This window comes from Corythoichthys intestinalis, chromosome 20 (genome assembly GCF_030265065.1).
Source record: "Corythoichthys intestinalis isolate RoL2023-P3 chromosome 20, ASM3026506v1, whole genome shotgun sequence".
NCBI lineage: Eukaryota > Metazoa > Chordata > Actinopteri > Syngnathiformes > Syngnathidae > Corythoichthys > Corythoichthys intestinalis.
The window spans coordinates 2,897,672-2,915,557 of record NC_080414.1 but is presented as its reverse complement, the minus strand read 5'-3'; the positions used below and the strand labels follow the sequence as shown (position 1 = coordinate 2,915,557).

The following is a 17,886-nucleotide window of genomic DNA, read 5'->3' as shown; positions in this document are numbered from 1 at the left end:
CTCGTTTTCTGCAAGATTCTGATTTAATTTTAACCTAATTGTGTTTTAGTGTCATACGAGGAGGATGCGTGAGAACCAGATATTTCGCCTCCAAATCATAGGCGGAGTTTGACTTTTGGGGCAGGGGGGGCACAACATGATGACCCCAAAACGCAGTGTCAGCTATAAAATTATTTTTACGAGAATATTTACAATAATAAGTTGACAATGAGCATTTTTTCTTTCCCATCATTTTTGGGGGAATTCTAAATCATGCTGCTTAGGCAATACTTTTCCCCTAGATCGTCATCCATTGAATATGGTATGCCCGCCGGTGTCGTGCCAATGTAGTTACCCCAGATAAAAATTGTATCCCCTGGGCGGAGCCATATAGAGGTAGATATGAGTCTTTATAATTCAATCAAAAAACAGTTGTATTTTCAACCCCCAAAAAATGTGGCTTCAATCAAAAAAAAAAATTTGAATGCAAAAATAAATTTGAAACTCAAAAAAATGCACGTGACAGCTATTTTTCTTTGATTGATTGATATATTTATTTTTTGATTAAAGTCAAGTTTTTTTGTTTGTTTGTGTGTTGGTTTTTTATTGAAGCAACTTTTTTGATTGAAGTAATGTTGATTTGTGTTTGGCCCACATTTTGGTTGGGACATTTTTGTCAGTATTATTCAATCAAAAAATAATTTCCTTAAAAAAAATATTTTTCAAAAAGAAAAATCACTTCAATCAAAAAAAAAAAAAAAATCAATCATGGAAAAAAGTTTTTGAATGCGAAAAAATATTTGAGATTGAAAATTTTGCATTTGAACACTTAATTTTTCATCGAAAAAGTTTTCTTTGATTGAAGCTATCCTTTTTGTGTTTGAGCCATATTATGGGTAGGACATTTGTGTCTAAATCATTCAATTCCCAAAAAAGTTGCTCCAATCAAAAAAAGTATTTTCAATCAACGAAAAAAATCATTTAAAAAATAAAACTGCCCTCCCCTAATTTTTTTTTTTTGAGTGAAAATTATATGCAAAGCAAATGACCGTCTAAGGTGCTTGTCACATGATCTGTTCGAAAAATAATTTTGACCCGTTATAAAAAAATTTTTTTTGTTCATTTCATTCATTTTTGTTGCAGTTTTATTGCTTTACATTTTTATATATATATACTAGTCCTTCTAAAAAAATTAGCATATTGTGATGAAGTTCATTATTTTCTGTAATGTACTGATAAACATTAGACTTTCCTGTATTTTAGATTCATTACACACAACTGAAGTAGTTCAAGCCTTTTATTGTTTTAATATTGATGATTTTGGCAAAAAAGTCAAGAAAAAACAAAAATCCCTATCTAAAAAAAATTAGCATATTTCACCCGACCAATACAAAAAAAGGTTTTTTAATACAAAAAGTCAACCTTCAATTAATTATATCAGCTATGCACTCAATACTTGGTCGGGAATCCTTTAGCAAAAAATGACTGCTTCAATGCGGCGAAGCATGGAGGCTATCAGCCCGTGACACTGCTGAGGTGCTATGGAGGCCCAGGAGGCTTCGATAGCGGCCTCAAGCTCATCCACAGTGTTGGGTCTGGTGTCTCTCAACTTCCTCTTCACAATATCCCACATATTCTCTATGGGGTTCAGGTCAGGAGAGTTGGCAGGCCAATTGAGCACAGTAATGCCATGGTCAGTAAACCATTTACCAGTGGTTTTGGCACTGTGAGCAGGTGCCAGGTCGTGCTGAAAAATGAAATCTTCATCTCCATAAAGCTTTTCGGCAGATGGAAGCATGAAGTGCTCCAAAATCATTGACCCTGCCCTTGATAAAACACAGTAGACTAACACCAGCAGCTGACATGGCACCCCAGACCATCACTGACTGTGGGTACTTGACACTGGACTTCAGGCATTCCCTTCTCCCCAGTCTTCCTCCAAACTCTGGGACCTCCATTTCCAAATGACATGCAAAATTCGCTTTCATCTGAAAAAAGTACTTTGAACCACTGAGCAACAGTCCAGTGCTGCTTCTCTGTAGCCCAGGTCAGGCGCTTCTGCCGCTGTTTCAGGTTCAAAAGTGGCTTGACCTGGGGAATGCGGCACCTGTAGCCCATTTCCAGGTTTCTGCAGGTCCCCCAAGGTCTGGAATCGGCCCTTCTCCACAATCTTTCTGAGGGTGCGGTCACCTCTTCTGGTTCTTTTTTTCTACGTCTTAGCCTCTTTGCTTGAGGGTGTCAATGATGGCCTTCTGGACAGCAGTCAGGTCGGCAGTCTTGCCCATGATTGTGGTTTTGAGTAATGAACCAGGCTAGGAATTTTTTAAAGCCTCAGGAATCTTTTACAGGGCTTTTGAGTTAATTCGTTGATTCAGATGATTAGGTTAGTAGCTTCTTTAGAGTACCTTTTTCGTGATATGCTAATTTTTTGAGAAAGGGATTTTTGGTTTTTGCCAAAATCATCAATATTTAAAGAATAAAAGGCTTGAACTACTTCAGTTGTGTGTAATGAATCTAAAATATATGAAATTCTAATGTTTATCAGTACATTACAGAAAATAATGATATCAGGTCATTTGGGAACATTTGGGAGGCGTGGCCTATTCATATCAGGTCATTTGGGAGCATTTAGGGGCGTGGCCTAGTCATATCACCATTACAGATAATAATGAACTTTATCAAAATATGCTAATTTTTTTAAGAAGGACTAGTATATATATAAAAAATGTAAAGCAATAAAACTGCAACAAAAATGAATGAAATTAACAAAAAATATATTTTTATAACAGGTCGAAATTATTTTTCGAACAGATCATGTGACTAGCACCTGAGACGGTCATTTGCTTTGCATATAATTTTCACTCAAAAAAAAAAAAAAATTAGGGGAGGGCAATTTTATTTTTCAAATGATTTTTTTTTTGTTGATTGAAAATACTTTTTTTGATTGAAGCAACTTTTTTGGGAATCAAATGATTTAGACACAAATGTCCTACACCTAATATGGCCCAAACACAAAAAGGATTCAATCAAAGAAAACTTTTTTAATGAATAATTAAGTGTTCAAATGCTAATTTTCAATCTCAAATATTTATACGCATTCAAAAACTTTTTTCCATGATTGAAATTTTTCGTTTTTTGATTGAAGTGACAAACAAAAATCAACATCAATGAAAAAAGTTGTTCAAAATCAGTCAATCAATCAATAAATAATGCATTCATTCATTCAATAAAATCACAATATGTTATTTTTTTTAGAAGGACTAGTATATATAGGAAAATCAATTACATGCAATGACAGTTTTTGGCCACCAAGGGGGTGCTGCCCCCCCTGGCCCCTCTTAAAATCCGCTTTTGCGCCAAATGTGCTTTATTTCATAACGGGCTCGTCTGACCTCACGCTTACGTCTATTCGTCAAGTCTTTTTTTATTGATATTCCCGTTTATTTTGTCAGCAAAGGAGATGCGGTAGGCATAGAAAACCCAAGCCTTTGACAGAGGAGGAAGCATTGAGCTTTCCCTTCTTCCTGTTTAGCTGCCGAGAGATATTCGAGGTGACAGGCCAGATAGCGCCCTTGCAGCTCACCAAAAAAAAAAAAAAAAAAAAAACGAAGCTGCAAGCCCCAGCCAAAGAAAGAGGTGAAGCTTCATTTTTCATTAGCCTCAAATTTGTTGGCAGTAGATGTGTTCCTGATCTAACCTTTACTCATGCTTTCTTTCTAACTCTCTCTCCCTCCTTTCAGGGGCCCCTTGGTCCCTGCATTCCAAAGCGAGCGTGTCCTAACAAGTAAAAAAAAAAGCCCCTCCTATAACTTCATCCTCCATTGGAGAACGCTACACTAGTGGGTGTTCTATCTCTATCTAGAAGCACCCTCGACACAATCAGCCTTGACTCCCACTCTCAGCTCCATGCCTTGTGGTGGGCTGGAGTCATAGGAGAGTGCATTTACATACACTGCTATGATACTGAGCCCATGCGTTGTCTGCGGCGCCGCACTCGCAACGCCCCCGAAACGCGGCTTGAGGCCAATCAGGCATACAAATGTGCCCCTTTATAATTCAGTATGTCAGGGAGAACTCTTGAGGAATGGGATGGTAAATTAGGATGCGTCTAAGGTTGCCACTGTGCCAGTTTTAACAGGGATGAGTCACATGTCAGTTTCTTGATTTGTGCCGTTTCTTTTTCTTTTTCCGGTGCATAGAATGCGATTATCATCATTCTGTTGCTGTAATAGTATAATGCAATAATGTCAGGATAGCATTTTTATGTATTTAGTTCTTAAATATTGTAGCAAAAGGTCAAGAATATAAGCAATATTTGGTATCTTTCCGATGAAAAGTCAAAAGCCAAACTCAGATAATACACGTAATAGGAATAAACTTAGTGCATTAAAATATAAATACAGGAAATAGAGGAATTCATAAAAAGATTTTGTTGGATATATTATCGTTGAATAATGAAGAGGAGAAAAATTGAGGCAACGATAGCCCAACATGTAGATCGCAACACTAGTGTGGGTAGCTCGTAGCAAAAATAAAAAATAAAAAAAATTATATATGTATATATATATATATATATATATATATATATATATATATATATATATATATATTAGGGCTGTCAAAATTATCGCGTTAACGAGCGGTAATTATTTTTTTTATTTAATCCGTTAAAATATTTGACGCAATTAACGCACAAATGCCCCGCTCAAACACATTAAAATGAGAGCACAGTGAAAGGTGTACTTGTTGTGTTTTCGGAGTTTTGCCGCCCTCTGCTGGCGCTTGGGTGCGACTGATTTTATAGGCTTCAGCACCCATGAGCATCTTGTAAGTAATTGACATCAACAATGGCGGGCTACTAGTTTATTTTTTGATTGAAAATTTTACAAATTTTATTAAAATGAAAACATGAAGAGGGGTTTTGATATAAAATTTCTATAATTTGTCTTTTAAGAACTGCAAGTCTTTCTATCCATGGATCGCTTTAACAGAATGTTAATAATGGTAACGCCATCTTGTTGATTTATTGTTATAATAAAGAAATAGTACTTTTATACCGTATGTTGAATGTATATATCCATCTTGTGTCTTATTTTTCCATTCTAACAATAATTTACTGAAAAATATGGCATATTTTATAGATGGTTTGAATTGCGATTAATTATGATTAATTAATTTTTAAGCTGTAATTAACTCGACTAAAAATTTTAAACGTTTGACACCCCTAATATATATACATATATATATATATATATATATATATATATATTAATGGTGGAAAACACTCAGGTGACTTCAAGTTACGCTTTGAGACCACAAATTTGGCCAAGTTTCAAAATTGTCCGATATGCATGTGGGATATATCATTGGAAAGCTTAAAATCTCAATTTTTGGGGGAGAAGAAAAATTTTGAAAGGCATTTAAAAAAAAAAAAAAAAAAATTCAAACAGCAAAACCCTATCTGGAGCACGCGAGAGCAGAATTACAGATGCCATGACTTTAATGAGATATTATCGCGTAATTACCTTGTTTCGATCCAAAAACTCCATGTAGCATATATCACTGAGTGTCAAGACACAGCTGTGAATGGCCACAGCTGGATTTTTGGGGGATTTTATGGGTGAAACATGATAAAATAACAAGGGTCGCGATGCAGAAATCGCAGACATCAAGGAATGGTCGAAATTTTTTTCAGAAATTTACCCATCTAAACTTTTTTTTTCTCTCTTTGGATGGATTATTTATCATCTAACATATCGGAGAAAATGCGACAGTAACAAAAATAAATACAACTAAGCGATAGTGATGAAGTAGATATGCCTGAGGTAGATATTTTTTTCATTGCGGCGTCATTTGTTTAAAAGTTTAGCCGAACTTCAAGTCGCCTGAGTGTTTTTCGCCACATATACCGTATTGGCCCGAATATAAGACGGTGTTTTTTGCATTGAAATAAGACTGAAAAAGTGGGGGTTTATCTTATATTCACAATCTAAACGTTATACCCATTCACGACGCTAGATGGCGCCAGATATCATTGAAGCGATGTTCTGTCATGAAAGATCTCAGCTACTCTCAAGTTTAACCAGTTTGCATTATTTTATTGCAATGTTTTTCCTTATTCAGATTTGTTACGAGACTACAGTTACAGTTAGACTTCACTTTGATGGTTAATGCAGTTATTGCAATTTTGTTGTTTTATCACAATAGATTGGTTTATTTACGTTTCAAAAACCAGAAACCATTCATTTAAGAATGATTGCACTTTAGTTTACATATTTAAATGTTCAGATATTAAGATTTGAATGAGGCAAAATAACATGCTTTTTCTCTCAAATATGTTGTTATCATTTGTTTCAGATGTACTGTCATTATTTTCTGTAGAAAAATTAATTTGGTGTTCAAAAAGCTTTTTCAAACTTGAGTCTTGAAAAAGGGGGTCGTCTTATCATCAGAGCCATCTTATATTCGGGCCAATACGGTACTACTTTTAACTAAGGGTGTAACGGTACATGTATTTGTATTGAACCGTTTCGGTTCGGGGTCCTCGGTTCGGTACAGGGGCTTACTGAACGAGTTTCTGACGAAATGTAAAGTGCTGTCAAATTTAGCGCGTTAACGGGCAGTATTTTTTTATTTTATTTTTTTTAATTTATCACGTTAAAATATTTGACGCATTTAACGCAAGCGCGGAATGCCCGCTCATGCTTCCCATAATCCCACTGTTACGTCCCACGGACGGCTGCTAAGGGCGTAACATAAAACGAGACACGCACACAAGTTGCAAGTGGACACAAATTTATTCACACAAGTCGAACTCGCAATGAACAAATGCGGAAGAATCTGGCTTCAGCGTAAGCCCAGGCCAAAACAACAAACAAAATGAAACTACACTTGAACCCCACCCGCTAAGTAAACCCTGATCGTAAAAAAGAAAAAAACAATACAGCCACTAACCTGGCTTCTACACTAAACAAAACGGGTTGAACGAAAATGGCAGTTTACCTCTACTGCTGCGGTGCTCTTATTTACAGTGTAGAACAAAAACGATCCAATAACGAATGAACACAAAATACCTCACCGAAAAAGCGGGAGTGTAACAAAATAGTGATCAAATGCACAGGTGAATGAATAGCGGGAAAACAGCTGGCGAGGAGGTACGCGGCACGTATGCTGTCAAATGCGAAGTTGCGAACTCTGAGTGTTGACTGTAAAATGACGAGCGGTCAGATGACTTTTGTTAACGCTGCCTTTATTTGGTTAACAAGACTCAGGCACGGCCTAATAGTATTACCCAGAGCCGTATTACCGTGTATCAGATTAGCTGCCGTAAAGCAAGTGTCGTTATTGCCGCAAATGTAAACAAAGCGCTGCATAATGGATACAGGTCAGACAGCGGCTAGTTCGGGTTCGAGTACGCCACGTTGGGAGGGGAGGCAGCCAGCTGGCGGACGCGGCGATCAGATGACTGACAATCTCAAAAAAGATAACAATTAAACGGCCAGGGCCGTCGCATCACTCAGAAGTGCAGTGAGCAGCGTGGGTAACAGTTAAATGTTAACATGGAAGATGGTTGGCCCTCTGGGTAGGGGAATTCAAATAAAAAAAGAATATAGACGGAACAACTCTTCACTTCTGTGTTGCAACTGTTCAATTTTGCACATCAGATATTTATTTTAAAGTTATTTTTATTTTGTTTTTCAAAATATCTACATTTCAGGTTATTGTATTTTCTATTTTTGAGCAGAATTCTAGCTTTGTATAGGCTAATGTTCCTATTGTTGAAAGCACAAAAGTGTAATAAACAACTAGCACATTTATATTTAGCATTTTGTTTTCTTACTGTACCGAAAATGAGCCGAACCGTGACCTCAAAACCGAGGTACGTACCGAACCGAGATTTTTGTGTACCGTTACACCCCTACTTTTAACTAAAACTAGGGCTAACTGCATACAATTTAACAGGTCACATGGTTTTATTAGCACCCTAATTTACTGCTGGTTATTGACACTGTGAAATGGAAGAGTACAAAAATACTCAGTATTGAATATGAAAAAAAAAGGATTTTATGAATAAAACTAAGTACTCTAAATCATAAATAATTAATAAATTGTCTGTATGTTCAACTATGTGTTTATTCGGTAGTCACATGGACATACCACAAAACCTCATGTGACATACCAGACTTCTTAAAAGGTGATACCTGGAATCCTTAGCGTAACTTCATGCATTTTTTAAAGCCCTGCAAACTGGGAAATACATGCAAAACTATTTAGATAGGAGTGAAATATTCAAAGGCTGTAATGAGAATGATTTGGGGTTAAGAAAGCTGCTTGGTAGGGTGCACCTTTAATAGAAAGTGGCCCCGAGCAGTTGGATTCCCATAAACTCTGTGCAGCAGACTTGATAGGTCAGTGATTGCTAATAAGAAGTCAATGAGACATGGGCCCAGGTTATTTTCCTTTTGGATCTACTTCTCCACACTTGCCCAGTCCTCTAGGCCGCTGACCCCGCAGTATTAGGCCGGTATTGTCTTTGAAATTCCAGGTACTTTTGAGCTTGTCGACTTTCTCATTAGTCCCTTTTGAACACGGCAAACATATGGCAGTCGTATTTAAGAGATTGCCTGCCGTGACCTTTTGCAGCATGCTAATTAGGCCCCAGAGCACTGCGGGCCAAGAAGGGGCGCGCAGAAAAACGGCTCGCTCTCTCTCTCTTTCACAGTTCTTCTTCCCTAGCCAGGTCTCTTCCTTATCTGGAAGCAGCCGTCGGCCCTGTCCTTCCACCGTGCGGGTTTCAAATTCAACATTTCGCTTCACGTGCTTCTAATAACTACTAACCTGAGCCCGTCCCGTCTCGCTATCCCCGGCAAACCTTTCATTATCTTGCCTCTTGCACTTTTCACAGGAAATGAATATGCGCTAAATGACTTTGACCCGATGTCGGCGGAGCGGACGGACTCAAGGCGTGGCGGCGCGGCGGGCCAAGATGAGTTTGAATTAAGTACGCCGTTCGCCGTCATAATAGTTCTCCTCGGTTCATTAAAATGAGGTGGGAGAGATCACCATTGGCAACGTAAATACACCGAATGATGGCGTCGCAAGATTGGCTCGCCGACTTGACTGTCATTGATGAAGGTCACGTATCATTGGTCACTTTTCCCATTCCGCTTCTATTCCCCCCACGTCCAAAGTCACACGCCATTCAATAGTTCGCAGCCCCCTCCTAAAGTAGGCCTATTAAAAGTGAGCTCCTGGGAGCCAGAGTAATATGCATGTTATAATGAAACACGGCTATTAATGGAGAAGCCATTTCACCTGTATCTTTTGGATATCACTGCCGTGTAACGTCAAGGAATTCACGGAAGCAAATCTCGTCACATGATGACAGGCCCGCCAACAGCCATGTTAATTCTCCCGCTTCATTACCTGACTCGCGTGTACTCCATTTTCACCTGCTAATATCAATAGTTTGCATGCTAATCAGTTGTGGATTGATGTACCAGATGAGTTAGGAGGGATATGAAAGCATGATTTTGAAGGTAGTATCATTTTTATTTTGTCATAACGATCATGTGTTTGCAGCAATGATGAAATCGACAGGAAATCAGATGCACGGGCAAAGATTGGCTTGGATGGTAAATGAAGAGGACACCTTCGTCGACATTCCTGGTAAAAAAATATATACATATACAGTATACAGTGCCAATGGGAAAACCCATTGGCAGTGTATCAAATACTTGTTCTCCCCACTGTATATTTATATATATTAATATATATATATATATATATATATATATTTATATATATATATGTAATAGGGATGTCCCGATCCAGGTTTTTGCACTTCCGATCCAATACTGATATTGGCCGATACCGGCCTATCCGAGCATGTATTAAAGTTCAAAGTTATTTAGCCTCCTTAGTTGTCAGACTCATTTTGAAAAGGCAAGGCAAGGCAAATTTATTTATATAGCACAATTCAACCCAAGGCAATTCAAAGTGCTTTACATCACATGAAGACCATAAAAATCACATTTAAATCAACACAACGTAAAAACCAAGACAAAAGATCGCATTTAATCACAGAATAAAAATAAATAAATAAAAATAAAACAAAAATAAAAATAAAGCAAAAACTACTACTACTAATAATCATTGAAATCAGCAATGGAGATAAGCACAAGAGGAATAGAAGGCATGTAGATTGAAATATATAGACAATTATGGATATGCAGTGCTAAAAAAGCGTTTTTAGCCCTGATTTAAAGGAGCTAACAGTTTGAGCATACTTCAGACGTTCGGGTAACTTGTTCCAGAGGTGAGGAGCATAATAACTAAATGCTGCCTCACCCTGCTTGGTTCTTGTTCTTGGAACATGCAGAAGACCCGTTCCAGACGACCTTAGGGGTCTAGATGTCTCATAGGAATCTAACAAGTCAAGCATGTATTTTGGTCCAAGGCCATTAAGTGTTTTGTAGACGAGCAGTAGTATTTTATAGTCTATCCTTTGACTCACTGGAAGCCAGTGTAGCGATTTCAAAACCGGTGTAATGTGGTCCAGCTTCCTTGTATTTGTGAGGACTCTGGCTGCAGCATTCTGTACTAGCTGCAGCTTCCTGACTGATTTTTTATCAAGACCTGTAAATATACCGTTGCAGTAGTCCAATCTGCTGAAAATGAATGCATGCATAAGTTTTTCCATGTCTTGTTGAGTCAGAAGCCCCTTAATTCTGGTTATATTTTTTAGGTGGTAATAAGCGGATAAGCGGAAAAGGGTTTTAGTACTCTTGATAACAACTAGCCAGCTGAATTAAGTGAGTTTGAATAACACACAACGGTTGGTAACAAGAAACTGACCTGTTTATTCAGTGACAAACACAAAACATTATAAATAACAAACAGAAATGGCATAGTCAGTCAGTAAAACGTGCAAATAATATTGTAAACTGTCTTAAAAAAGCAAAACACACAAACAACCTCAGTGGAAAATCCCACAAACCCCCCAAGCTATTAGATGCTTGTAATGTTTCGTGCATTAGTTAAAATAATTGTATAAAAAGCCTCTCAGGTTTAAATAAACGACTATTTCAGTATCAAGTTAACATTTTAAAACAGTAAATGAAATACTCAAGTCCCCATTCTGTATAAGCAGCTTTAAACCACATTCATTTAATTTTGCGAATCAACTGTTAAAATTATTAAAATTGCTCCCGTTATTCCATAATTTCCCTTCTGTCTACTTTCGACATGTGAAAGTTTTAAAACTGTTTTGAAGATAGATTCAAGTCAAGATTTTGCCGATTTAGGAGTATTTTAGATAAAAAGTTAATTAGGTTCGCTTGGAAGGTTCACAACAGCCTACTAGGGAAGTCTTCTGCTTTAAGATGGCGGCTGTTTACTAACGCATTTAGTTTGCAATACTTCAGTGTTGCTGATCAGGCTGGAGTTTGCCAAAACTTAACTGAGAAAGCCAAAAACCTAGGGAAAAACTATGTAACGGTCACTTCTGTGATCCTCTTTGTTCCTTAGGACATCCACCACACGGTGGCGCCTCTTTATGTTGTATGTTCACTTTCTTCTTCAGTTGCTACCTACTTTTTGGGGAGTCAAGTGTGATCATGTGTACATGGTCCGTTGTACTCCCGAGTGACGAGTGGTTGAGCTGGATTTATTTATTTTTGTCTATTAAAAGTGCATAAGTGGACGTCTGCTCCCTTTTTTTACCTTTTATGCACTCATCCTGCCCTGCCACACGTTACAAACCGTGTGCATGGCATTATAAAGACTGAAGGCGACCAACAAATTTTGCAGCATACTGTAGGGCCCAGTGTGAGAAAGTTGGGTCTCCCTCAGAGGTCATGGGTCTTCCAGCAGGACAATGACCCAGACCCTGTGGAGAGATCTGAAAATGGCACCCTTCAAATCTCAGAGACCTGGAGCAGTTGGCCAAAGACGAATGGTAAGTAAGAGAGTAAGAGTAAGAAACTCATTGATGGATACCGGAAGCGGTTGTTCGTAGTTATTTTGTCTAAAGGTTGTGCTACCAACTATCAGGCTGAGGGTGCCAATACTTTTGTCTGGCCCATTTTTGGAGTTTTGTGCAAAATGATAATGATTTGATTTTTTTTTTTCATTGTCTTTTGTGTTTTTTCATTGCAAGCAACATCAATGAAGATATTACTACCAAAGCATTTGTAATTGCAATCATTTTCTGGGAGAAATTGAGCCTCATCTGACAGAATTGCAGGAATGCCAATACTTTTGGCCAGCACTGTATATTATTTTTTATTTTATTCTTTATTCTTTTACATTATGCACATCCCAGATTTTATGCTTATTGTGCAATCATGTAATTGAAACTAAGCCTGTCACAATATGCAATAATTCCATTTATCGCACGATAAATAAAAACGAAGGCGGTAATTTTTCTGCTGCGATTTATCACCTGCAGACGTGCTGTTAAAAGTTCGGATTCCTTGTTACCAAATGCGCAAAATGCATCTTCGTCCCAGGTCTGGCAAAAAATAGCACCGGAGCCAATCGTTCCCATTATATCCTATTGTTCAACGTATTTGTTATCGCGACAGGCCTAATTGAAACACGTACTTGCGACACGTTTTGATGCATTTTTATGCATTATAAAAGATTTATGTCTGAATGTTGGAGCGGACGAGGGTATTTACATGGAAAACGCATCTCTACCTACAGAATTTTCAAAATACAAAACTACTACAAGAACAAATTGATTTCGAAAGTAGAGTTACCGCTCTACTTTTACAGTGTAAGCAGCAGGGCCGGCCCAGCCTATACGCAGACTATGCAGCTGCTTAGGGCCCCAGACCACTAGGGGGCCCAGACAGGGGGCAATCTGGCAATTGTTTAATTTATATTCTATTTTGTTTACTACAGTTTGCTTTATATGACTTTTGTGGGTTTCGATACTTGATTATAAGCTTTAAAAAAAAAAGTTCTTCCTTCTTTCTTTCCTCTTTTAGAAAAAGGTTTGGCGTTATCTACTCTAAGTACTGACAATCATTTGGGGTGAGAAGTTTGAAGAATGCAGTGCAACAAAATCTGATTAATATACAAAATATAGACATATAGGTTGGATTGCATGTATGGGTTTCACAGTACACTGTGACGAAATGGTGGGCCAAAAATATGGGCCCCTTGGCATTATTTTGCTTAGGGCCCCCAAATGGCCTGGGTAAGCCGTTAATCATTACTTCAGTATTGTTTTTGCTGAATACTTTCTACTTGTACTTTAGTACATTTTTCAGATCACTACTTTTACTTAAGTAATATTCTTTTCAAGTAATGCTTCTCTTGACTCAAAATTTTGGCTACTTTACCCACCCCTGAGTATTACAAGTGTACTGCACACAAAGAACATGACCAAAGCTTCCCAAGCATATCCTTTGTTTCAAGGCAGGCGTGCCCATACTAATTAGCACACACTCTTAAATGTGTGGCAGACCCGGGCTGTGCATATGCAGTTTAAGCTTGGCATTGTTTGAGCTGGAGACACTCGCAGCAGATACTGTTGACATGACGCGCGTCTTCCTTGTAATTCCCGCACACAAGTGATAGGTTTAAGGCCGCTTCAACACGGTGGAATTTAGTCGGCTCTTATTATTTGCCTTTGTCTCGGATTTAGCTGTACCGCAGAGATTAGCGGCTCCATCCCCATTGTTTTGAAATGTTCATGAAATCCCACTGAGAAAAAAAAAGTAAAGAGGATCTTGGATTAACAGTTCCTGTGTGCAATATGTACAGGAAAAGAGAGAGCTTTCTTAGTGGACTCCCAGACAATCACCTTACTCTGTTGTATGGATGCCTCCCACCAGTCTAGGCCGCACATCTTTAATAGAGTTGCACACGTGGATCAGCATGTGTCGGCGTTCTCAGACATTTTCAGTAAAGGTCGACCGATATATCTGGCCGATTTATGGACTTTTTTCCCCAACATTGGCCGATTAACTAAAAAAATCGGCTGATTAACAACAACAACAAAATAGCTGATCAAAAAAGGGATTTTTGATCAGGCAGCTATGTAGGCAACTGTGGCCTCCGCTGACTTAAAGTAGGACCCCGCAGGAGCTTGAAGGCAGGCTGCTACAGGAAGCTTCAGGGTTGCCTGTTTTGTAAATACAGGTAGTCCCCAGGTTACGACGTACGCGTCTTATGCGATTTCGACTTTATGACGCTGGAGTCTCATCCGCCATTTTGTCTCCAGCCGTTTTTTTTTTTTAGTTGCATAAATAGTCCCTAATTGTACCGCAAAGCATCTTCTTTTTTACTTCATAAAAATGACGTGTTCTGTCCTCACTAAATGTAAAGTTCTTCAACTTTACAGACAGCAAACAAGGCAGTTGTTCTTTCTGAAGCTTTTTACTTCCTTCACTTTTGACAATTTGTAAAGCTGTAACACACATATGTAGTGCTGCAGCTATCAAATATTTACGAATAGCGTATTCGACTGAAAATTCTATCGATTAATCGGATAAAACATTGTTTTTTAGGTAAAGAGCAATTATAAATATGGTGGAAAACACAGACAAGGCTGAAAAAGCAGTTTCTGCTCTTACACCCTCTTCTAAAAGAAACTGCTGTATTTTAAGCCAAAAGAACTGTTGTGTTTGATAGAACAATATGTCTATATGCTGCCATAGCAGATTCCTGGCGCAATAAGCCCCTGAACTATTTTTAATTTTTCCGTTTTACCCTGAAACCCCCGTTTAGAGACGTCGCGCAACCGCTTTTGTTTCAACCCAGCCATAAAAAGAAGGGAAGTAATTATATTTAATATTCAAAATGTCTGTCATTTTTGGCTTATAATAATTAATTGATGTCTAAGATTTAGTTTTTAAAAAAGAAAATGACTTTAAAAAAATGTATCACTCGCATATTTTAAACTTTTAAACAGATGACGTCACAATGAAAAAAAAATATCTGTAATTAAGTCACGGATATCTGCCTCCTAACTATCGCTTAATTGTATTTTTTTTGTTTGTTTGTTTGTTAGTTACTGTCGCATTTCCCCCCCAATATTTTAGATAAATAACCGATCCAACCAATGAAAAATTGAAAAAAAAGTTTAAAAGGGTTAATATACAAAAAAGAAAATCTCGACCACACCTTGATGTATCGGCATCTGGAAATCTCATTTTGCTTTTGTCTTAGTTTTTGCAATCTGCCTCATTCCCCTGAAGAACAAGCACAAATAAATATATAGCGGAAAACACAGACAAGACTGAAAAAGCCGTTTTTGCCCTTGCACTCCTCTTTAAAAGAAATTGCTGTATTTTAAGCCAAAACAACTGTTGTGTTTGATCAATATGTCTATTTGCTGCCATAGCAGATTCATAGCGCGTTAAGCCCCCAAACTATTTTTAATTTGTCAATTTTACCCTGAAAATCCCCGTTTACAGACGTCGCGCAACCGCTTTTGTTTCAACCCAGCCATAAAACGAAGGTAATTAATGATATTTATTCAAAATGTCGTTTTTAGCTTAGAATCATGAATTGATGTATCATATTTCGTTAAAAAAAAAAAAAAAAAAAAAAAAGGACTTTAAAAAAATGATTCACTCACATATTTTAAACAAATTATGTCACAATGGGAAAATTGACTTCTGTAAAAAAGTCACGGATATGTACCTCATAACTATCTTGCTTCATTGTATTTTTATTTTTTTTTTTGTTACTGTGCATTTTCTCCGATATGTTAGATAATAATCGATCCAAAAAAAAAACGTTTAAAAGGGTAAATATATGAAAAAGAAAATCTCGACCACTCCTTGATGTCTGCGATTTCTGCATCGCGACCCTTGTTATATTACCATGTTTCACCCATAAAATCCCAAAATAATCCAGCTGTGGCTATTTACAGCTGTGTCTTGACACTCAGTGATACATGCTACATGGAGTTTTTGGATTGAAACAAGTACGCCATAACATCTCGTTAAAGTCATGGCGTCTGTAATTCTGCTCTCGTGTGCTCTCACCTCCAGATAGGGTTTTGCCTTTTAAAAAATGTTTTTTTTTTCAAATGTCCTCCTGTTCAAAAAGTTTCTTCCCCCAGAAAAGTGAGATTTTAGGCTTTCCAATGATGTATCACACATGCATATAGAACAATTTTGAGTTTGGCCAAATTGGGCGTCTCAAAGCAGAACTTCAAGTCACCTGAGTGTTTTCCGCCATAGATATATCTTGTGCTCGAGTAAATTTCGTGGATGACTACTTTCTCTTTTGTAATATTATTTTGAAGACACATTACGGTTACTTGAGTATAAATTCAGGCTACTCTACCCACCTTCGTTTTGTGTTGTCCACAATTGATTTAATAACTGGGTGAGGGTGCAAATCCATAGCTAAATGTATGCATGTACAGTGCCTTGCAAAAGTATTCGGCCCCCTTGAATCTTGCAACCTTTCGCCACATTTCAGGCTTCAAACATAAAGATATGAAATTTAATTTTTATGTCAAGAATCAACAACAAGTGGGACACAATCGTGAAGTGGAACAACATTTATTGGATAATTTCAACTTTTTTAACAAATAAAAAACTGAAAAGTGGGGCGTGCAATATTATTCGGCCCCTTTACTTTCAGTGCAGCAAACTCACTCCAGAAGTTCAGTGAGGATCTCTGAATGATCCAATGTTGTCCTAAATGACCGATGATGATAAATAGAATCCACCTGTGTGTAATCAAGTCTCCGTATAAATGCACTTGCTCCGTGATAGTCTCAGGGTTCTGTTTAAAGTGCAAAGAGCATTATGAAAACCAAGGAACACACCAGGCCGGTCTGAGATACTGTTGTGGAGAAGTTTAAAGCCGGATTTGGATACAAAAAGATTTCCCAAGCTTTAAACATCTCAAGGAGCACTGTGCAAGCCATCATATTGAAATGGAAGGAGCATCAGACCACTGCAAATCTACCAAGACCCGGCCGTCCTTACTTTCTTCTCAAACAAGGAGAAAACTGATCAGAGATGCAGCCAAGAGGCCCATGATCACTCTGGATGAACTGCAGAGATCTACAGCTGAGGTGGGAGAGTCTGTCCATAGGACAACAATCAGTCGTACACTGCACAAATCTGGCCTTTATGGAAGAGTGGCAAGAAGAAAGCCATTTCTCAAAGATATCCATAAAAAGTCTCCTTTAAAGTTTGCCACAAGCCACCTGGGAGACACACCAAACATGTGGAAGAAGGTGCTCTGGTCAGATGAAACCAAAATTGAACTTTTTGGCCACAATGCAAAACGATATGTTTGGCGTAAAAGCAACACAGCTCATCACCCTGAACACACCATCCCCACTGTCAAACATGGTGGTGGCAGCATCATGGTTTGGGCCTGCTTTTCTTCAGCAGGGACAGGGAAGATGGTTAAAATTGACGGGAAGATGGATGCAGCCAAATACAGGAACATTCTGGAAGAAAACCTGTTGGTATCTGCACAAGACCTGAGACTGGGACGGAGATTTATCTTCCAACAGGACAATGATCCAAAACAAAGCCAAATCTACAATGGAATGGTTCAAAAATAAACGTATCCAGGTGTTAGAATGGCCAAGTCAAAGTCCAGACCTGAATCCAATCGAGAATCTGTGGAAAGAGCTGAAGACTGCTGTTCACAAACACTCTCCATCCAACCTCACTGAGCTCGAGCTGTTTTGCAAGGAAGAATGGGCAAGAATGTCAGTCTCTCGATGTGCAAAACTGATAGAAACGTACCCCAAGCGACTTGCAGCTGTAATTGGAGCAAAAGGTGGCGCTACAAAGTATTAACGCAAGGGGGCCGAATAATATTGCACGCCCCACTTTTCAGTTTTTTATTTGTTAAAAAAGTTTAAATTATCCAATAAATGTTGTTCCACTTCACAGTTGTGTCCCACTTGTT

General features: G+C 38.0%; 1 protein-coding gene across 1 annotated transcript in view; it reads left to right on the top strand.

Annotated features, from left to right (window-relative positions):
• The window catches only part of ofcc1 (orofacial cleft 1 candidate 1), a 167,398-nt gene that overhangs the window by 16,396 nt on the left and 133,116 nt on the right, over positions 1-17,886 (top strand). The window contains exons 4-5 of the mRNA XM_057824675.1: positions 8,885-8,980; positions 9,562-9,648. Of these exons, the coding sequence (XP_057680658.1) occupies positions 8,885-8,980; positions 9,562-9,648 (183 nt within the window). The remainder of the gene's footprint in view (positions 1-8,884; positions 8,981-9,561; positions 9,649-17,886) is intronic.